The following is a 15,231-nucleotide window of genomic DNA, read 5'->3' as shown; positions in this document are numbered from 1 at the left end:
TCCGCTCCCCGAACTGTCATTTCAGTCGTAACATTTTAATGGTGTGCCGTTCCCTCCTTGTCATTTCATTATCTCTCTTCACTCTGCCTCTTGTCGCAAAAGGGGGTTAGAAGTTTCGCAGGGACCAAAAACTGACTCTCTCTCTGCTCAATTAGCCCCCGTGACCAGATTCCCCTGCCACACTCACAGTTTTTGATGATTTATTTTAATTACAATTCAAACTAGGACCGCTCATAGGACTCACAGTCATGACAAGGCCCTCGCCTCACGCAACATAAATTTCATGTAGGTCTGTTTACATGAAAGCTTTCAAAAGCGGAATTGTAAAGTCATTTTAACGTCAACTTTGTCGGAGCGCTGAGGCCACGCCTTTTGACGTAGAGAAAATCCTTTGACAGCTTTTAATTATTTACTTAATCATTGACCGGGTTTGGCGCGGCTAGCTCAAACATGCTAGGTTTGTTCAAATGCGTAGACTTTTGTTATTCCAAAATGGCTCACTTCTGGGTGGGGGCAGAGCTAATGGAAGTACATTGGAAATTTGATGGAATTATGAGACCTACTAAAGCACCAAGTTTGGTAAAATCGGAACAACCATGTGCAACTTAGACGAAATAGACAAAATTCCAACATTTTGCATTTAAAAATTCCAGAAGAATTCCACAAGAATCCCTCAAGTAAACCTGACAAACTCACCAAATTTTGTTACAATCTGACGACTTTTTTCTGATCCTGACCTGACCTCTGGGGGCGCTATAGAGCCCTGGGCCAACGAACTGGTTAGCACCCTATTTCACTATCGCATTTTTCACAGACCCGACCTCCGTGCCAAATTTCAAGAGTTTTTATGCACGTTAACCCACGTTAATTACGGCAATATCGAAGAAAAATAAAAAAATGATCTAGTTATTTTTTTTGTGTTATTTTTTTGTTATTATTTAGTTTTAGTTATTCTAGTAGTTTTTCCCAAATGGCTGACTTCTGGGTGGGAGGAGCTAATGGAAGTACGTTGGAAATTTGTTTGGAATCATGAGAAATACTATAGCACCAAGTTTGGTTAAAATCCGAACAACTATGTGGGACTTAGAAAAAAACAAAAAAATTGTGCATTTAACGCAAATTTGGGCGCTTTTTTTGCGTCAAAAATTCCCCAAAATAATCCTTTGAGTAAGCCTGACGAACTCACCAAACTCGCCAAAGAACAGGTTTGTGCCCTATTTCACTATCGCATTTTTCAAAGACCCGACCTCCGTGCCAAATTTCAAGAGTTTTTATGCACGTTAACCGTCTCAAAAATAAGCGCAATTTCGGAGAAAAATAAAAATCTCAACAGGAGCAATAGGTTGAGCAAGTCTCAGACAACAGGTGCCAGAGTGAGCAGAAAGAAGAAGAAAAAGGTGTTTTTGATGAACGAGCCGCATCGATAGGAACCGCGTATTGAAAAATGTCGATTGCGATGCACTGGACTGGGGGACTATTGGCATTGCAATAAGAAAGACACATCCCGCGGTGGGGTATTTTTTTGTGCGAGTGCAGCGAGAGATGACCTTGCCGAACACATCGTCTGAGGAAACGCTGATTGAGCTTCAGCAGCTTGGGAAATTGAACCTGTGTTATGAAAAGAGAGGCACACAGGATGACAGGCAAACAGTGTATACGTGTGATTGATTTAGCCATTAATCGGAGCTGCGCTCTTGCACGCGTGTGTCCGAGTGCGGCCGCGCACACACACACACACACATAAATGCATGTATTTAAAGAGCCTGCCTGTGCACACACGGATAAGACTCCTCGTGTTTAACTGCGGCGTCCTTCAGCCCTTCTCATACGCTCATGTCTCCCATTGTATTGATTGGCAGAGAGAACAAACACGGGGGAGAAAAGACTTAGTCTATAGTCACACGTCTGCTCAGGAAACACCGAGTCCAATGACGAAAAAGAAGAAAACAGGCTTGTTCCAATGCTGAAAAGGCAACCGAGTATTATTATTGTTGCTGGTATCGCAGTCCACATACCTTGGTGTGGAGGGCTGGGGTTCAATTCCCAGTCAGGGCAGGTCAGCCAGTATCCAGTGTGGGCCCTTAGGCAAGGCCCTTAATGCTACTTGCCTTTCTCAGATGTGTTAATTGATCAATGTAAGTCGCTTTGGATAAAAGCATCAGCTAAATGACATGGAATATAATATAATATAATTGTGTATTTCCTCTGAGGTAACGTCAGCTTACATGAAGTATTTGACGCAAAAGATTCACCATCCCTCTTTATTCTGATGCAGTTTATCAACCATGGTCTTTTTGCGCCATATCCAGACCATGAAGCCGTTATCATCACCCTGATACCACTTTTGTGCGTCAAACCTTGAGTTTTTACTCCTGCGCAACCTTTTAATGTATTTTAATCAATTTGGCTGATAACAAAACAACAAGCAATTTGAAAACGTAGTGCTCCAACTGAGTTTAGGGCAGTAATTATGTCATTTTAAGGTTTTATGGATGGTTTCGGAATATATTTTCTTACTTTTCACTATCCCATCCACAATTTACACACTAGTAATACGTAGAGTATGTCTGCACACAAATAAGCCATGTGAAAGAAAATAGATGATAAGCATGTAAAAATCATTTCAAACTAATATTTTCAAGTTTCATTAAGTTGACTATAAATAACTTGGTATCTTACAATTTGAATTAACATAAGTAAGTATAATCTAATTCCTTATGAAACAAGCAATTTGGTTGATGACCTTTCAGCTCCTCAAAGTAAACCTAGCAAGATAATAGTTGGGTCAGCATTTCCAACTCTTTTGTTCCTGTTATCATCATCATCTGCCATGTTGTTGTTGTTGTTGCTCTCTCATATAGTTGTCCTCATATATCAGTTTGAATTTTAAGTTTTATTTCACTTGAGTAGCTTGTACGATATTTACTTTTTTTGTGTTTCCAGTGCAGGATATTTCCTTCCTTTTGAATCATAATGCACTTTATTTGTGTGGACAAAGTATGAGCACACACTCTGTATGCAATAATAAACCTCATCATAACACAACTAGTAGAAATATCAAGCCTTCCCTCTGCAGCTGCCCAGGAATGGAGTCTTATCGAAGGTTTCAGGCTAAGAGCAGCTCGGGGAATACTACCAATAATGATAATGATGATGCTAATAATAAGAATATATTTACAGTAGAGTGCATTAAATCGTGCCTGTTGGTCATAAACCGGCACATGTATGTGAACATTTAAAAAAGGGGGGGGGGGGGGGTATGAATAAATGAATAGAGAAACATAACAAATGCAGAAGCTTCCACAGAGGGCCTGAGGGCTCGCTGAATGTTTGATGCAGATGATAATGATGTGAATTTTTTTAGTACACGCACAGTCGCAGATCTCCTCCCACGTGAACACGTACAGTACGGACCGAGCTGCAGCCGATTCATGCTATAGGGAGGTCAGAAAACTATCAGCTGACCTTTTCACGACTCTTTTCTCTTTTGGGGTCATGTAAGTGATTAATCTTACATCAACTGCCCAAAGCCACGTTTTAATCGCTCTGTTTCAGAAACGCGTCTTTTTGTTATTTGATTAGATATCAAGTAATTTTTTTTCCACCATGGCGATTGTTTAAACATCAAATGAGGAAGAGATCTCCCTTCATCACTCTCTGGAGAAACTATGGGCTATGAGCCGATATCTCACTGCTGTTTTCTTCTACCTTCCGTGTTGCTTTTGTGTATTAATAACTGTAAATCCTCTTTTTACTTCATACCTGGAGGTGTCGCGCTCAGATTCCCTTTCAAACCTGACTTCAGCCGCACAGTCTTGAAATAAATACAACCTTAGAAAGAAAGCTTTTTTGTTGTTGCTGCTGCTGTTTTGGAATCTCTGTTTGGTTGTGCTGCTTCTATATCTACACAGTTACTTTTTATATTCCGGGTTTATTTATTGTACGTTCAGAAAACACATGGCACGCAAGCATTGCTGGAGCTGATTTCTATTAAACCCATGAAAATCATGTGAATGCCTCATAATTACCTGTGATTTACAAACGTGACTTTGGAGACAATACATAATGCAGGTCAATAATGAATCTAAACCTTTTCTAAAAAATGAATTTAAAACCAATTTAATTTCAAAACCAGTAAAGGTTACGCTGCCAATATTGTGATTCTCCACCTCTCTGAAGTACTGCATCACTGGCAAACAGTTCAAAAGGGTAAGAGAGCCTGATTTGGCAGCTCGCTCGCTCATTTGGCGCCATGTCAGCGCAACACAATAGAATGCGAACGCGAAAACAAGACTCGACAATGAACCTGGACACTGAGACGGCTGCTTATTAGAGTGTCCCAATTCAAATCAGTCCAATATTTCCCTGGGATTGATGGTGCAGATGAGGGGTGTGTGCTGGTTTAGTTTTCAAATTAAGATCAAATGAGATGAAGGACACTCTGCGCTGGTGAGAGTTTGCCGTTGCTTGCTTTGTTGGCAATCAGCAGCAGGGACCACCAGCAGCAGCAGAGGTTTGAGACTGAGAACATGCCTGTGAAGGACTGGGCTCCGTCCAATCAGCCCCATGGGAGGATGTCTTGCTGTTCAATTCTAATTCATGTACATATAAATAACTGTCACAGGCCCTGCTAATTGGATTAAAAGGCTTGGTAGTGAAGAGACAGGGAAGGGGGGGGGATGGGTGAAGGCAGCATGGCTTGATTAACAGCATATCATCCTCCCCTTCTTTGTAAGGATTTTTCTAAATTTACTCACAAACAGCGTATTCTTAAACATTCCATTTTTCATTTGCTTGTTTTTGAGTAAAACTCGGACAAAATGGAAGGCAGCTTTCAGCTTTTCAGCTTCAGCTAAACAGTTTCCTGAGGAGTCCATGGTCTCAATCGTGAGTTTGAGGTCTCATGTCAATTCTCTTGAGTATTTTTTGCCATTTAGAGGTAAATAGATATCAATCTTGGCAGATATGACAACAGTGTGATTGACAGACGGTATCGTGGCAACTACGGTGGCCTTCACAAACCAGAAAGGATGCCTTTCTTTGCTTTCTTGGTGAACATTCTCCTTCTCAAAATGCATCTGGCTAATGCTTATGAACAGGCTGCCGGAAATATAACTATATGGCGTACCTTACCTAAAGTACACGTAGAGGGTGGGGCGCTAGTATTTAACGTTGACACCGTTAACGCCTGTAACGCCATTAACGGCATCACCGTTTACCAGTTAGCTCCGTGAGCTGCGTTAGCTCCTTTAGCGGCGTTACCGCACCAATAGTTGAACTGGAGTCGAACTGTGAGTTACTTTAGAGACTCATTTTAACAATTTGTCTATTTCGGTTCAGTCGTCATGGAAACGCGTCATGCTTTAACTTTGATGCTGTTATTGTGCGCAGCACTTATATATACTTATATATACACCAATCACAAAGCAGTTTTTGAATGCAATAATATTACATATACAATTATTGTAATCTGCATCACTACAACGAGAAAAACATGAACTCCTGGCAGAAAGGAAACACTCCTTCCCTATTTGCCTCTTTCACAGAAGAGAATGGAGGTATAATTGCAGATGTTGTATAGTCGTGCTTCGTCTAAACAGTCAAACCCCACACGAGTAATAGAACATGGATATTATTGGCTTCACATTTTTTTAAATGCACCATTAGATCTAAGGAGTTAAACATACACAATAAAAGAAACCTCTTCCATTGCCTTCTGAAAATGCCGCTTTGAATAAAACTCTTCAGATCATTGCGTCCCGTCTCAGCACTTTGTGGCTAACTGTAGTGTAAACCAGGACGCCGCTGCAGCCAGAAACATTCAGAGCACAAGTGAATGACTGAAGATGAATCAGTCAGCAGACAACGGCGGCTGCATGAGATTTGGAAGAAATGGACTGTGGAGAACGCGAGAGGGAGGCAGACAGAAATCTAAACGAGGGAAACGACGGAGTGAAACTGAGATGGAGAAGAATTACAGATTGGTACACAAACACTAGACGCTGAGAGGAAGCTCGTCTTCAAATCACATGTATAGTTGCGGTGAGGAGAAGGTGTGAGGAGAAGTCTTACCTGGGTATTGTGCAGCTCCTGTGTTGGAGGAGGTAGGAGAGGTGGGAAGGGAAGGAAAGAGAGAGAGAGAGAAAAAGAAAGGTTAGCATTCAAAGCCCCATTTAATATGAATCACCCACAGTTTGCCAGTGCGTAGACAGTGCATGCTGTGAAAAAACAGGAAAGAAAACACAGAATCATCATGTCTATACAGCGTCTGCTTCCTCAGGGTCATCCAGTTATCCGGTCGATTATTGGCTCCAATACTCATCCCTTTTATAACTATACGTAACATAAATGGGGAGGACAAAATAGTAGGAACCCCTGGTATCTGAGGTTTTTTTCGGAAGTTTTAATTTACACTGCAAGATTTACAGTATAATGGTTCCATGTATCCATTATCAGTCATCTTGAATACTTATAAGTGCTCCCCCCCGTCCCCCAAAAACCCTACCCAGTTGACTGCCTAATACACTTGTACACTATGTCAGCATCTCTGTCAGTAGACAATCTGCAATCTTGAATTACCGCAGAGTGGATCGCGCGTGTGTTCGCTGACCGGTGCAGTTTCCGTCGACCCAATTTCTTACCAACTCATAAAACAAGTGCTTGTTGACTTAAAAGGAATTTATCGATCACGGGATTGACGGTGACCTTTGGCCGCCCTCAAACTGATCAATTAATCTGCTAAATGAACATTTTGTGCCAAGGTTTTGGACATTTTACCATCAAATTCTACGCAGTTTTAAGTGGAGAAACTCGCTCGAGGTGTTCATAGGATTTTGTCATCATGAGAATGATGGGAAAACAAAAATCAAACACTAGAAACAGGCTAAACTTGGACGTCTGTGAATCCAACATTGCAAAGAAAACTGCAGCATTGGGCCATCAGTACACAGGCTGGCATCCATTTGGATCCCCCATCATTGAAGAACCCTATTTTTCCGCCAACTAAGCATCAGGATTTCAGCTACAAGGCAACTTTTGATGAGAAAACCTATTTCATCTTCAACTTTTGCCAAATCTCAATCACGGCGATATTCTAATTACCATTATCCAGAGCACGGAGAGGGAGTGGGTGTGAGTGTAAAGTGAGAGGGAGGGTGTCTGTCTGAGCGTGTGAGCAGGGAGAATCAGAGGAATATGAAGCGTGAAGATCAAGTGAAACAAAGAGAAGGATTTCTCCTCTCTTCTCTTCTTTTTCTTTGAAGGTAGAGATGTATTTTGCTTAATTGTGGCTCATTTGCTTTCGCTAAATCCCTGGACATGCATCCCTGCAAGCTTAAAGGTCTCGCTATGCTTCAAACAAACTCGTTTGATGTGTCGTCCAACTGCGTCGTCAACACAAAATCCCGTTCATTTCCAGGCCTACTGCTTTAACTTTTCACACAGCTTAGCGTTTAATGAGCATGACTAATTCAAATGAATTCAATATGAATTGAATCTTTAACAAAAAAAAATCTGCAGTTTTGACAGTCGGCAGTCTCACCTGAAAAAGCCTTTAACCAAAGCTGCCGAGTGGAGAGAGTAAACTGCTAAGTCATAAAGTCTCCCGGCATAGCATCACTCCGCCTGTTTAAGCATTCAGTCGTAGCACACGCGGGCAGCAAAGTGCTTCAGAGAGCCACACAGTCAACACAGACCACCCTGGAGTTCAGGTTCATGCAGTGCAACGGGTGCGAGGAGGTTTCGCTTCTGGGAGATTTACGCGGCAACAGGCGAGGCATATGGAGCATCTCGGCTCTCCCCCCCCCCCCCGTGTTAAGTAAATGGGGAGCAGGGCGAGGAATAACTGCAGCACCGTGTCGCCCTCTTATGGGTCTTGCGGGAGCCTCTGGTATCCCGTCCTGACCCACAACCTCCAGGGGTGAGGTTAAATGACAAGGACTGCACGGATGCATTAAACATGAGTCATTTGGGCTGAGAGCTGGATGCTGGGCCACTCCAGAGATGATAGGGACATTAACCAGGGTTTCACCAGGGCCTGAGCCGCATTTAATAAGGTTCGAGCGATACCTCCCAACATCTCACTCTCTCTCTCTCTCTCTCTCTCCACATTTTGACTCACAGCCAGGGACGCTAAGTCGTTCAAGATAAAAACTGCAGCTACTTTTTCTGTTTCTTACCTATTCCCCTCTGTACCCACTTTCCAGTCTGTCTCTTTGTTGTGAACAATGTGGAGTTCTCATTCAGAAAACTGTATACAAAAACACATCGGTGGCGTCCAAAAACAGTGGCTAACTACAAACTTGAAAAAATTCATCTTTTTTCATATCAGAAGCAAAAGTTAAAGGTGCATTATGTAATAAATCTAAAGCAACTGGCCATGAAATCCGACTTATATGTCACAGACTCAGGAATAATGTTCATATAACAAACTGAACTCACCAACAACAACAGTACAGACAAAATATTCGCATTAAAACAATATATTTTGCAGACTGCAAATCATGTTTATGTTTTGAAATCATGTTTTGGCATGCGGCGCCACCTACCGCCGTCTACCAATCATTGCAGTCAGTAGAGTCTCAGCTGCCGAGCAACCACGGGTTGCCAGTTACGCCAAAAACGAAACCTAAAAGACCTCGGTATTTTTAATTTGAATGTAGTAACTGTTTTTGGCCACATTCTTACATATGGCACCTTTAAATTATTTCATGAGCTCAATTAAGAATAATCCTCATTGATTCTGACTGGGAAAAGACGCGCAACTACAATCTGTTAAAAGTACAGTTAAACAGACCAAACATGAGCTCACAAGGTAAACGCTGCTTAAAAAGAAATCGGCTGGGTTCAGAGACACAAGCGCTATGCAGCAACGTGGTGATTAGCCAAAGTGTTTTTTTAGGATAACACTGAGGCCAAAGGTCAAACTAAGTCTAGCTGTTGTAAACATGCATCATAGTTTACCGAGCGGCTCAGTGGTGCACTATCTGACCCGCAGTGCACTGGTTTTTCTGCGGGGCGGATTAGCAGGCACATTTTGTGGTGCCCTGACATTTTCCCTCCATCTTCAAAATAAACCGGTGGCTTGTTTACAACTTGTTACTCGTTGACTGCTCTCGTTTTGTGCCTTGTTTCTGGTGCTGACGGGTGACAGCAACAGATGAAAACTGTGTTGCAAACATAATTTGAGACATTCAAACAAATGGAAGCTACAAAAAAGAATAAAAAAAAAAAAGAAGAGACTTCTGCTTGAGTTTTAATGGTTAATGGGTAAATTAGGGGTGTTTGGATACGTGTTTTTGAACAATTCGGTTCGTATTTTGACCCAAATGAACAAAGAGGAACTGCAATTCAGCAAAATGACAGAATATAAAGTACTGATATAACAATAATGAGTGAATAATAAATGTTTTATCATGAAGGTTTGCCTAACCATTGTCCAGAAGCATGTATCATTATATAATTTAAAATAACCTGCATTTAAACATCATGCATTATACATTAAATTAAATTGGTTTCTTTCTCATAAAAGCACAAATTATGACAATCTACAGACTCATTACAGACTTCAGATAAGAAAAAGGTCAAATCTGACTTGAGGGAATTGTCCTCCTCTAAATTAAACACAGGTCTGAACAGCAGTACGTCTTGTTTTGGACAAGGGACACAAACAAAATGGACAGGCACACCGACTGAATAAAGCCATTATACAGCATGGTAGCACCATCATTGTTATTTATGGCTCCACCACTGACACATGGGGCCTTCTCTGTAATGGCAGGCAGGGAAAATATGTTTTTAAAAATGAGCCAACATCACATCACCACAAAAAAAAAAAAACCTCACAAAAGTCCCAGCTGTTATGGGAGCAGTGGTATATATATACAGTACATATATATATATATAAAATAAACCATAGACATAACAGCCCAGGATTCATCTGTATTCAGCAGGTGCAGAGGTCTGGACACTGTCCTCTTTGCGAGAAACGCAGCAACAACATTACGTTCCTTTTTCCGGAAAAAACAGCACGACCACAGGCTCCCGAGCACGTCTCCTCCAAACCTAACTCTTGCTTAATGGCCTGGAACGCACATTCTATGTCTATCAAAGAGGCACGTTGCTGGGATGGATGCACATGCTGACGACCTCTCACAAAATGGCACGAACACATGCTAACACCAACCGCCTTCCCCCCCCGCCCACCCTCGCACTTCTACCATCACACAGAGAAGCCCTGCGAGCAGCCAGTTTAAGTATATCAAGGAATAATGTGTTGATTAAATCTGTGATCAGCTGCCTAAGGGGCATGAAATTGGACATGATGAGTGTGGCACATTAAAAACTAATTATCAATAGCACAGATCCTGTTGTCTTTCTTTTAAACCAGTAAATCAAGTGTGGAGAATGGAACACCGTGTGCTCGATCACAATGAACTCCGAGGTTACACGCGTACCTGGACTCTGGCGCAATTAAGAGCTTTTTTTAGATACAGTTATTTAGCGCACGTCGCACTCACTGTATTATGAACTTCGTGGAAAAGACATTTTAATTGTGTCCTCCAAAATACGCAGTCGTAGGAGTGTGATTAAAATCTGCTTTTTTAATGAACACCGGTGAATCTACTCCGCCGTCCTCTGCCCCGCATTTGACTTTCTGATTCTGGAGATTCACCTCAGAGAAAAAAGGTCATGTAGCATTTTCATTAGACAGAAAATAAACTGCTCCACATAGAGAGGAGGAGGTCGCACGGGCGAAGAGATTGGACTTTAAAAAGCACAGCGTGCCATTTAATTCCAGTAGGGGTCTCTCAATCAAAACAAGAATAGACAACCTGGCTTCGTGACATCATGAAACAGCTCATGAAGTCATGTGGCTAACGTAGTGAAAAAGTATGTGGAAAAGTCATGTCTAGAAAAGCGGATGACATCATTTGAAGGCAACCGACATGAAATGGTCCATTACCTTGAATATAAATACAGATTTCCATGCATTTAAAAAGCATTGTTCGAGCTCTCATAAACTCATAAACATAAATCCTTGGAACTTGTCGTTTTTCAATTTGTTCATGCAGAAATGTCACATACTGTATCTTTAAATCACTTTAACATTAAGAGGTGACACCACGGTTTGTGCTATCGGGAAAATTCCAACGGTTTCTGAAAGCTGAGAAGTTGCCCGTCAAAGCCAACATGTGTGATTTCACTTTTGTCGTCAGAGAGGAAAGAGTTGGAAAAAAGCCTGTAACATACTCTATGTTTCCATTTTTTGTCCTGTTTTTGCACAGAGACAAATGGAAAAGTCCTTCAGCGGAGTCAGAAGCTGTAGCTGTTGCAAGGATCCTTCCTTGACTTCTACACAACTAACTGCAGTTTGTGCGAGAACATGGCCGCCATCTTTCATTCAGATTTCCATGAGTGGCACAAACGTAACACAAACAGCGCAGCAGTAGACCAGCAGCTTGAGTATCCATGGGAGCTAAAAAAAAATCACTGATTTTCTCTTTGGACTTTGGCGGATCCACCATCCCAAACCGCGAGCATTTGCTGGCACGCTTTGCATCAAACTCAGGGAAGGAAAAATGTCTCCTGTTTCGTTACTGTGGAAGTTACTCATTTGGCACATATGCCTGAAAAGGCTCTGCAGGCTTCCTCATGCATATGGACTCATAGCACTTCAATCCTGAATCCAAGCTGCTTGAGATCATACTCGTGAGATTTACACCGGCTCAGCCAGCTGACTTCCCGTTTGATTCCCATACACACAAATGACCTTAACATAATTTAATCATACGGCTCTTCTCCACTTTCCAACTGTTACTGGACTGGAAGGATCAGATTCTGATAAGAAGGAGGGGGAAAAAAAGACTACCATCTCTTTTTGGCAGCTGCTTCTTTTCCAATGGCTGAGCACGGGAAATATGTTCCGTGTATCACACAGCGTTGCTCTCTCGCACTTAATAAAGTTCAATAAGCACTTGAAACATCAAAGGCGAACACTGCAGATCCACCCAAAAAGCAACTTCATATCCTCCATCCTTACAAGCCGAGATACACCCGGACTGCTATTGAACAACCACTGTACAGAAGACAGCAAATCATCAAATACAAGTTTGAGTTACGAGTTTTGAATTGAATTTCATTCGCTCCTGTTAAAATTCCTCCTTATTTACAAAAAAACTAAATTGTATGGATTCTTTCAAAGTCCAGGACTGTCACAGGCAAAAAAGATGAAATGACTGGGACTAAATGGGATGTGATTAAAAGAGCGAGATCGATGGCGAGTCACCGTTAACAACAGCTAACGTCATTTCGAGGACGTCAATTATCGCGCCAGTCAATTGATCTCGACTCGGACCTAATTTATTTATTTTTTTTAATCTGGAAGGTGCTTTCATTCAGGATGGCACCAGCTGTCGTTGCTAAGAGACCCCGCGATGCAACCGTCTCCGTTATTTCATCACCAAAAAAAAAAAAAAAACGCACCACGGGACAGAATCTGCACTACACCCAAAAATATTCCTATACTCACATGTGTGCTCAGCTGTGAAGCATCTGTCATTTGATGTAACCTGTATAAACATTGCCTCCCTCCCTCCCTCCCTTCTTTTTCCCCCTCTATCCTTGGATGTTGCTCACTCATCCACTCTCTCTTTACCTCCGGCTCTCTCTGGGAGGTGGCGATTAGAGCGCTGGGTGCTGTCCTGCTGATAAGACTGAGAAACCTCCCTCTGTCTACACTACCAATGGCTGTGTCCTCAAGGTGTAGAGGTGGCGGTGGTGGTGGTGGTGGTGGTGGGATAAAAGAAGCCCACGGGGGAATGTCCCCCCTCCCCAACACCTCAAGCCTCCTCCCCATTCACTAAGTCATGTGTGGTGGAGGAGCACACTGGCATGTGCATCTCATGACTTTGAACAGGACTGCATTTCCATGGTGGATTTCAAAACAAAATCTCAGTGTGACATCATTAATTCTCTTCTCTTTAATGGATGTTTACATTCTGGACTATGTGCAAATGCAAAGACACACGCTCATTGGTCAAACAATCACATTTCCAGAGTCTCTACTATAACAAGTACAACTATGCATTCACTAACAGCATATTTGGCTTGAATTTTCTGCTTTAGTGCACTACCAAGTGCAGTTTTAGCAAGTTTTATCCTACTTTATTGCGCCGCTTATGTCTTAGATTTATCATTTGACAATTGTTATTGTGTGCAATCTAGTTTAGCTTGTGGTTGTTATGTATGTGCATTCACATTTTAATGTGTTATGAAATGTAATCATGTAGTTTAGTGTAGTGTAGGGACTAGCGATAAAATCTACATGCAGCACATCAGTTGCATTATTTGTATTGGAACTATGTGTACTGTATTGTCCCGATTGAAATTCAATTCTATTCTACGGTATTCTATATTCAAAACACTATTCTTCTCAAATCCATGCATTTGGAAGGACGCACACTGAACTAATTGATGCAAGTTTTGTCTGTACTGTTGTTGTTGGTGAGTTCAGTTTGTTATATGAACATTATTCCTGAGTCTCTGTGACATATTAGGAGGATTTTATGGCCAGTTGCTTTAGATTTATTACATATTGCACCTGTAAACCTAACCATACACTCCTATAATATATTTGACATAATATAGGAAAAAGCAAAATGTTAAATGCATGTCAACAATACATAAAATGATAAAACACATTTTTATGTAAGGAGTTTGGACGTAAAGCTTGAAAGAGTTGCTATTTTCCTGCTTGATCATTGTGCAGTGACTGCTATCGTTGGAAGATACCATTAAAAATAATAATACCACGTTTAATAAAATGACGAAAAGCAAATCTCACACCAAAGAAAATCAAGAGGGTCCAAAATATCGATTCGTCCGAGCTGCATCGACTCAATATAGGATTAATAAAGGAGAAGAAAACCAAATCCTGCAGGTATTCTAACAGGAAAAAAGGCGACTTGGCTTGGCTTATCTCTGGGGTCAGGAAGGGTCCACAGCTATTAATTTTAAATGAGAGAAATGGATTTGTGGTAATGGAAACCCAATGGCTCTGGACAGCGCTGGAACTTGGCGGTGTGAAGATATCAAACGGCAGCGTGATAACCTGACCACTCGACTGCATGAAGTAGAAGAAGTCAAGAAACGTAATGCATTAGAAATCTATGAGGCCTTCACACGTGACGGTGCTAAAGATGCAAGATAAAGTCTCTACACTTTTAGTCAACATACGACAAATCTAATTCACGATGGTGCCGCTGTGGCTTATCCTTGAAGAAAATGGCATTCACTGACATACAGCCACACAACGCACCTCACTTGGTGTGGTCGCCGTCTGATACGCTGTCCTTTTTTTTTAAACGATCCCAACGTCCCATTTAGAGTCAAAATGATGATAACGCATATCCTGTCCCTAAACGCCACAGTGCCGTTTTCCTCTTTCCAACAACAACCCTGTTAGTTTTTGTAAAGAATGAGGATGTAAGAATGTGTTCTGTGCTTCACATTCACACCCTGTAAACTGTGAAAGTTAAGAGCACGGCGAATAACGCCGTACGTTCACAGCGTCACGGGTTTACCATATGCCACCAGCGAGGCAGGCCGGGGGAAATTTGGGAAATGTTGGAAGCATTGTTTGGATAGCGTGCCAACGAGTGGATCTACACGGCAGAGGAAACGCCGGAAAACAAGTTTTTTTTTTTTTTTTTTTCTGACTGCTGTGCTTTATATACAGCACTAGTTTTGTTTTTATGTTAATTTCGAAGTATTTGATGTTACATAAATGCACTTAAGTTGCCATGTAAAAATGCAAATAATACATACGACATATTTTGGGTTATGATGTTTTCCTATACTCTCAAAAACTTAAACTTTGGTTTATAGTTACAGAGCTATTAGGTGAAAGTGCTGGTTTCTACAAATAATTATATATATATAATTAGTTGTAGAAAACAGCTGGTTTCCATTTTAATTATCAGTTATATAATATATGCGCAGGCGTTTCTTAAGGAGGGAGAAAAAGTACACACTGATGTGGAGGCATCTGCTGTTTTTCAATGTAATGAATGCAATTTCTGAATTTGACAAACACTGAACACGTCTTCTGTAGCGCTGGGTACGCATGGCGCGTTTCCATGACGACTGACCGATCGATTTATCGATTATGAAAAGAACTGCTTGTTGCCGCTCGAGTCTGTCGCTTCGCTCGGACTGTTTGCACCACTGTGT

At 41.5% G+C, this 15,231-nt stretch overlaps 1 protein-coding gene across 1 annotated transcript in view; it reads right to left on the bottom strand.

Moving 5' to 3' along the window:
- The window catches only part of cadm1a (cell adhesion molecule 1a), a gene marked incomplete at both ends in the record, with an annotated part of 408,015 nt that overhangs the window by 137,944 nt on the left and 254,840 nt on the right, over window positions 1-15,231 (bottom strand). The window contains one exon of the mRNA XM_083889853.1: window positions 6,073-6,090. Coding sequence (XP_083745979.1) covers window positions 6,073-6,090 — 18 coding nt within the window. The remainder of the gene's footprint in view (window positions 1-6,072; window positions 6,091-15,231) is intronic.

The sequence above is a fragment of the Microchirus variegatus genome (assembly GCF_963457635.1).
Source record: "Microchirus variegatus genome assembly, chromosome: 5".
In the NCBI taxonomy this organism is placed as follows: Eukaryota; Metazoa; Chordata; class Actinopteri; order Pleuronectiformes; family Soleidae; genus Microchirus; species Microchirus variegatus.
This window is presented reverse-complemented; position numbering and strand designations above follow the sequence as displayed.